General features: G+C 38.7%; 1 protein-coding gene across 1 annotated transcript; it reads left to right on the plus strand.

The window, feature by feature from the left end:
- The first annotated feature begins 954 nt into the window (after positions 1-954).
- LOC143391054 (olfactory receptor 8B8) lies at positions 955-1,896 on the plus strand. The gene has a single exon (XM_076843613.2). The coding sequence runs from the start codon at positions 961-963 to the stop codon at positions 1,894-1,896; it is 936 nt and encodes a 311-aa protein (XP_076699728.1). The 5' UTR covers positions 955-960.
- The last annotated feature ends 6,344 nt before the right edge of the window (positions 1,897-8,240 follow it).

Below are 8,240 nucleotides of genomic sequence, written 5' to 3' on the forward strand. Positions count from 1 at the left end.
CAGAATAAAACTGCTGTCTCTTTGCAAGCTGGAGAAGAGGCTCAGTGCAAAGCTTTGTACAGATATCCCTTTCCCTAGCTTAGGAAAAGTTCTGAGGCAGCCAGGGAAACTCTGTCACTCCAGTTAGGAGAGGGCTGGAGGGTTGCTCTGTCCTTCACCAGTGTTAGCACTGAAACCATTAACCATATGAACAACTGAGGATTAGAGTTGGACTAAAAGGTACATCACTTGTCTAAAGGTGTACCCCCTCACCCCCAGTTGAGGGAGGGTGAATGGCTGAATCTGGGTGAATGGTTTGAACTTTCCCTAAGTCCCCAGTTTTGGTTCCTAAGGTTGTAGAGAGATCCACCTCACCCTTCTGTTTTGTCCAGGATGACCATGAGGCAGATGGAACTCCTCCTATCCAGGCAGATAGGCTGGCTCCAGACTCTGAGAGGACTCAAAGATTGGCTTGCTTTTGTAAACTTCAGAAGAAACTAGAGTTAGAAAGACACAACAAAAGGATAAAACTAAAGATCAGCTGCTCCTAGAGGTCCTTCCCAGCAGCACCTGCTCTTACATGGGGGCAAGTGAGTCTTCCAGGGATGCTCCAGAGGCAGAATCTTTGAGGGTAATGAGAACAGCCCCCATGGAAACACCCCTCTGGTGAGGCTCAGAATCTCTGTGTGCATCCACACATTCACACTTCCATCCACTGATGATTTATTAATCTTGGAAAAAAAACCCTATTCTCAACAAGAGGGAGATGTTCTTTAATGTTAAGCTCAAATTCCAAGATAAGTTGTTTTATCCTTTGCATTGCTTTTGTGCAATTTATATGATGAACTGAAAAATAAGTGGTATGTTCTCAAGAATGGGGGAGGTGACTGGGAGGTCAACAGTGTTCTCTCTGTCTGTCTCTGTCTGTCTCTCTCTCACACTGACTCTTTTCCTTTGTCTTCACAGAATGCTTTAATTGCAATGGTACCTGAGAACTCCTCCTCTGTGACAGAGTTCATCCTCGCAGGCTTAACAGACCAGCCAGGACTTCACATCCCCCTCTTCTTTCTGTTTCTAGGTTTCTACGTGGTCACTGTGGTGGGGAACCTGGGCTTGATAACGCTGATTGGGTTGAATTCTCACCTGCACACCCCCATGTATTTCTTCCTCTTCAACTTATCTCTCATAGATTTCTGCTATTCCACTGTTATCACCCCCAAAATGCTGATGAGTTTTGTCTCAAAGAAGAACATCATCTCCTATTCTGGGTGCATGACTCAGCTCTTTTTCTTTCTTTTCTTTGTGGTCTCTGAATCCTTCATCCTGTCAGCAATGGCATATGACCGCTATGTTGCCATCTGTAACCCCCTGGTGTACATGGTCACCATGTCCCCCCAGGTGTGTCTCCTTCTTTTGTTGGGTGTCTACGTGATGGGGTTTGCTGGGGCCATGGCCCATACAGCATGCATGGTGAGGCTGAACTTCTGTGCCAACAATCTTGTCAACCACTACATGTGCGACATCCTTCCCCTTCTCGAGCGCTCTTGCACCAGCACCCGTGTGAACGAGTTGGTGGTCTTTATTGTTGTGGGTATCGACATTGGTGTGCCCACAGTCACCATCTTCATCTCTTATGCCCTCATCCTTTCTAGCATCCTCAGCATTCGCTCCACCGAGGGCAGATCCAAAGCCTTTAGCACCTGCAGCTCCCACATAATTGCAGTTTCCTTGTTTTTTGGATCAGGGGCTTTTATGTATCTTAAGCCCTCTTCTCTTTTACCTATGAATCAGGGGAAAGTATCCTCCTTGTTCTACACCATTGTGGTGCCCATGCTCAATCCAATAATCTATAGCTTGAGGAATAAGGATGTCAAAGTTGCTTTGAAGAAAACCTTGAACAAAAATTCATTTTCCTAAGAAAGAGGCAATGCTTGGGTCAGAAACACTTTTGCTCTGATATATGATTCAGGTTCCATGGAAGAAATTTTAACTCATTCTCAAATGGGTTCATTTTTTCCCATTTGAAGGGTTCTTTAATTTATAAAATTCCTAAACTATAGGACGCCCAGATTTAGAATAGATACAGGCTTATGTATCCCACCTTGAGGTCAGTATCTCAGCAGAGCAGTGACTAGAACACAGGCTCTTTATTCTAATCCCATGGCTTTCCATTGTCATCTGCTTTCCTCCTCCTTCCATGAGAGATTTTATTTCAGATATGAGCTAGTCTAGGATGTTAAAATCTGGTTCTGTCTACAAAAATTTCATGCAACTTTTAAGAGCTAATTTTAAAAAGCACATTTTTTTTTGCAAGAAGGTAGGAGGTATAGGATTTTGTTGAGAGTCTTGGCTAAATGACCACAGACATTTTTGAAGCATTTTGGAGAATGCAGGGAAGTGTGTTAGGACCCAGAAATCAGCAAGTATGGTACTACCTGGGACGGTGATGTGGAACTTCAGGGACTTGAACTTTCAGGGATTGGATAATGACACTAGATGGAATAACTTAGAGAAAATGTCAAGTTTTTTGAGGAAAGAATTTAGAAATTATTTTTCACATGTTTATTTCCTTGTTTTCAAGTTGTGTTTTGAAAGCCAGAGTGAAGAAATCTGCCTCTCAGGGTGGTCAGCTCAGGATCTGAAGAATACTTTAGAACTGTAGAGCAGTTATGTTCCAAGTTGGTAATCAGGTTACTCCCAGACAGCAGCCGGTCAGCAGAAGAAATGTCCACTGAAAGTTACTGATGTGGATTGTAACAGAGACTTGAGGGCTATTTTATGTGTACTTTTGTAGATCAGTTTTTCTGCTTGTTGGCACCTCCGTGCAAGTCATGGAATGAATTCCCTAATGGCCTCCCTTTCCTACTGGTTTCTTTTTAAGTTAGGTGAATGACAGCCTTGGCAAAAGAAATCAGAGAACAGGAGGAGAGTGATAATGGTGATATTCAATTCCAGGACTGTAGCTAGGCTACAGTGGCAGCAACTGAATGCCACATTTCCTATTGGGCTGCAGTCACCACTCCTTCCCTGGCTTCTTCATTCCAAGGGGTCCTAATGTCTGCTTGTTATTGCTAGCCTGGGTTGCTTAACCATCCCTTTGTGGTTTTTGCAACTTCCATTTCCAGGTAAACAGTTCCCTCACTATATTTTTTGATCACTTTACGTGGATCATGTATTTTCTGCTGGAACTCTGATACCACCCCCCTCCCCCAAAAGGATGAAAGCACTAATGGTACCATGTAAAGAGAGGTAGAGTCACGTTTTTGTTTAAAAAATTTTCTATATATGTATTATATCTTATTTTGAAGTAATGATATGTGAGATTCTGTGAAAATGCCTGATTTAGGAGGCTGTCTTAGAAAAATTCTGTTCTATTAGAAAAAAAAAAACGAAGTTTGGGTGGAAGTATAGTTTTGTACTTTGGGAAGGTGCAGAATAATAGAAATGAATTCAAAAGAATGAGAATGGTAGAATTCAGGTGACTAAGACAGGGAGAGAGGCAGAGCACCATACAGATTCAGAAAAAGCAGAGAGGCTAGGGAATTGGAGCGTAGAATCAAGTTAGAATCTTAGCTTTTACTCAACAGCTGTGCAATTTTAAACAAGTTGCTTGATGTCTCTCAGCATCATTCATCTTTAATTTTTTTTTCAGAGTTATTAAGATAATTTAATGTTAGGCACACAGTAAATTTATTTTCATCTCTCTTAGATAGTCTTCCTTCTAATATCAAAGCTTGCACTAATTTATTGTGTGACCTTGGGAAAATTGCTTTATCTTTCTGGGCCCATGCTTGTTTGTATGAAAGATGCTGTTCTACCAGGTTACTTTTACATTCTGTTTATAATGTATACCCTTTTATATGCTGATAAGATATGATACATATTTACTGTATCCTGAATATTTCTTTCAAAATCCATGTGTTGAAATGATAGTGTTAGGAGATGGAACTTTTGGCCCTTCGCCTCTCCCCCATGTAAGGACAGAGAGAATGTGCTGTGTGTCAGAAGAAAGTGGGATACCAAATCTGTTGACATCTTGATCTTGGACTTCCCAGCATCCAGAACTGTGAGAAATAAACTCATGTTGTTCATAAATCACTCAGTGTATGCCCTTTTGTTGCTGTTGTTTTTGTTTACAGTAGCCCTAACAGACTAAGAAAATGGTTATGGTATTTAAGAACATTACCAAAAAATAGTCAGGGAAAGGATGTCTCCTATTCTGCTGGTTTCCTGGTCCTCTGTTCCTCTCTGTGGTCCATCACTGCTGCTCACCAGTTGTCTATTTTTACACTCACTGCACGGGGCAGTCCTGTGTGTGCTTGTACATTAATGCACGTGACATGTCCCTTGTTTTTCAAAGTCATGAAAATCTGATATAAACTGTATCTACTGATTAAAATTTATTAGAAGTGGTAGGAGTTAGGGTGGTTACTAAGATGAATAAGTGAATAAAAAGGAAAAAAAGATGGGTATGAAGGGTTTTGGTTACTAAAAAAAGAGGGAGAGGGTTGTGGCTCAGTGGTAGAGTGCTCACCTAGCAAGCGTGAGGCCCTGGGTTCTATCCTCAGCAACACATAAAAATAAATAAAATAAAGGTATTGTGTCCAACTACAACTAAAAATAAATATTTAAAAAAATTTAAAAAGAGGGAGAGGAAAAGGGATTCTGTGAAGACAAGGGAGCCTTAGATCTAGCTGAAACCTGTGTACCACCAGAAGGACAAGCTTGCAGAAAGAATTTCTTTTATTTCTCATCTTTGACTCAATTTTCATGATTGCCTAAAACTCCATCTTATGGATGAATCGTATGATAGTAACAATTTTCTACTACTTCAATTAGATTATTTCCATTTTACAAATTATAATTAATGCTTGTTTAACAAATTTAGTAATTTCCCCCCTACTTAGGATATATTCCCAGAGAATTATTGAATTACCCAAGGTTTTAAGATTTTATTGCAAAATACTGTCTTGCAAATTTAATTGGAAAATATTCATGTTTGGAAAATACCCATATTGATTTTTATCCCTCGTAGCATACCTCTGTGTAAATGCTATAATTGGTCTCTATGAGTGGATCAATCCTCTGTATCCCATAAGGATCCTCTGGGTCTCCATCTCACCATGACACTTTCCTGCTCACATGACAATTTCTTCAGGTTCCCATCAGTAACTGTTGGAACCGTGGAACTGAAGATTGAGCCCAGGAGCAATCTACCACTGACAAAGCTCTATAGCCTGTTTTATTTTTTATTTTGAGACAGGGATTTACGAAGTTGCCCATGTTGGCTTTGAATTTGTGATCCTCTTGCTTCAGCATATTTTTGAGACTTTACTTTGTCCTATGAACTTTGTCTACATGTCCTAATTTAATATTTTCCACAACTGGGTGAGACCATTATCCCTGCTTTATAGGTGGGTAAATCAAGTCTTAAGTTGAGGAGCTTGCTCAAGATTGCAGATAATAAGTGTAGAGGGAAGAACTGAATTTAGATTACATAACTCTAGAGCCCACACTCTTAACACTAACTGCCTTCCAGAAGGCTCAATCTGGGTGTGTAAGAAATAGCACATGTGATGCATATATATTCACCTTGTACAATGTCCAAGTTCTTGCTGTCTTGAGCTGAATAATCCCTGCATCTACTCTCATTTGGAAAAAATTTGCCAAAAACAAATGTCAAAAGAAAGATATTGAAGATTTTTTTCCTTTTTAAATGCACTGAGCTAATAGGGCTAGTAATGTAAATATATGTGAGACCCACTGAACTACTGTTATATGGATTGTACAGCCGTATATTTAGAAAATGTTTATTCAAAGTCACATTCCCAATTTCAGCCAGGTGATCAAATGCATGCATTGAGATTAATGCCTGGCAGGTTCAGGAGGTGCTAAATACATATTGAACAAATCCCTAGTGAGACTTTTCTTAAATTTTATGCAGTGTTTTATCTTTAATTTTTAAAAATCATTTTTCTTAAATTTGCAAAGCAATGCTTGTGTGATAAGAATATGCTAGATAAAGAATGAGTGGAGATAAGCAAAAGCTTTTAAAAATATCTCCAAGATCCTTTCACTTAAAGATTATTATTTTTGGCATTATTGTGTATATCTTTTCAAAATATTTTTCTGTGTGTACACATGTGTCTATTTAGACTAGTTTAGACCAGTTTGCAAAAATTATGTACACATACAAAGATGCAATCACATCGAGTACCACTTACAATTTTGTATTCATTCTGTAAACATATAAACAGCTTTTGGTGTAAATATATATATATAAAAGTCATGATTTTTAGTGACTACATTCATTGTGTTTAAAACTGTAAGAGCAGTAGAATGATACAAAAAGTTTCTATTTGCAACACAGAAAGTATTGCTTCCTTCTTTCAAAAGGCTTTTTAGCAGTCATGTGTTCATCTGATGGTCCAAATTCTTTTACTAAATCTGATTTTTGCCTATGATTTTTCAGGTGGTGTCAAATTCTATGAATTCTTTACCCTTCTTTGGTTCAGGTTTCTTGTCTCCAGTCCCATTCTTCTCATTTCCCAAAGTTCAAGGGCAAGTCTGGTGATGTCAGTACTCCACCATCTTGCTCACAACTGACTACATTCAACTTGTACAGTCAAGTACAAACTCTGTGGTAACAACCTATCTGGGCTTCATTGATTCCAGCCTCACATGTGCTTGGAACTTCAAGTTCCCTTGAGGTGGGGTGCCATTGTGTCCCAGGTAGTACATATGGAAGAAACTCTTTCTCTTCTGTATCTTCCCCACTCCGTCCCAAAGGGGAAGCATGCTTTACACAACTGATGAAAAATCGGGAGAATGAATTTGTGGCTCAGTGTGGCCAGCACATTTCCTGTGGCCTCACTTTCTGTTTCCTGTTTGAGACAGGCACGTTCTCAGGACTCCACTTATCTCTCCATTTGCAACCCCTCTCTTTTACAGGGAAGACCAAATGTTGCCCAGTTCAGTTTAGACCTGGATTTGCAAATTTAATTTGTTACATACAATGAGGGAATTGCAAGATCCTATTGTAGATGTGCATCCAAAACTGAGACTTCCAAACAACTTTATGAGTAACAGAGGGGAGAAAGGAGAATTAATTATCACCACTAACCCATTCCAACAATATCTCACCTCTCTCTTCCATGTATATAATGACTTAATTCTCTTCATCACTTGTCATTCTCCAAATTTGCAGCCCCCCCTCCCCGCCACTTTGTAACCTTTCACATTTCCTTTTATGATTTCCTGTGCTCAGAATACCCTCCTGATTTTCTTTGCTGTTAATCTTCTATTTGTTATTCAAGACTAATAGCAATACATTTCTAAAACTATATTATAAAGCAGATTGTGCATTTCCATAGTAACAATGTAATAATTGGAGACTGCTTCTGAATAAAGAGTTAGGATAAAATAACATGCTTTAAAATCAAAGATACACTCCCTATAATAGCCTGCAATTTTTTTTAAGAATAAAACTATTTTCTAGGTTTTTTACAAGAAAAATTTGTTTGAAAAGGTGTGCAAAAACTGATCTAGCTATTGACTTTTACAAATGTATGTAAAAAGCTCTCCTAGGTATTGATCTCAAAGTCAATAAAGTGAAAATACAGCACAAGCAAAACAGAACATTATCATAGATGGAGAAACATAAACATATGCTACCTATTTAATCATTTATAAAATCAATTATTGAGCTATTATCATTATTAGATATTAAACAATCCTATTAATTCCATCAGTTTAATTTTTACACAGCTAACATTTCATTTAAAAAGCTAGCCCAGATATTTTATTGAACCCATTTCTCTTTAGCCAACAAAAAAGTTTATATTCATTTCACTAAGCATAATTTTGCTTGTTAAAAAAAAAGAATCACTGAAAAATTGAAGATTTTGGAAATCTTGTTGCAAGGGTATGAGGAATGGCAGTCTCTGGAATCTGAGCTGTTTGTTCACTTTTATCCTCCAAGCAACATCCAAACAACACATTTAGGGAGGAGAAAATCATTCAAATAGAGCAAAATCTCATCGGGGTTTATCACACCCCTTTTGAAGGTGACTGAGGGTGTGTGTGTCTGCCCTCTTTGAAGGGATCTGGTCTCTCCTCATCTCTGATCCCTGCCCATGGTCCTCTTAAATCTGTTTCTATCGTACCAGCCAAGCATCTTAGCTGCAAATAGCAAAGTCGGTTCTGGTTAACTTAGAAAGAAGAGCTAATTGGCAAGAAACAGGGAGGTCACAGAATTTGAG

This window comes from Callospermophilus lateralis, chromosome 2 (assembly GCF_048772815.1).
Source record: "Callospermophilus lateralis isolate mCalLat2 chromosome 2, mCalLat2.hap1, whole genome shotgun sequence".
In the NCBI taxonomy this organism is placed as follows: Eukaryota; Metazoa; Chordata; class Mammalia; order Rodentia; family Sciuridae; genus Callospermophilus; species Callospermophilus lateralis.

Bases quoted from the DNA above. Each gene is read 5' to 3' on its own strand.
- LOC143391054 (XM_076843613.2), top strand. From the start codon at position 961: ATGGTACCTGAGAACTCCTCCTCTGTGACAGAGTTCATCCTCGCAGGC.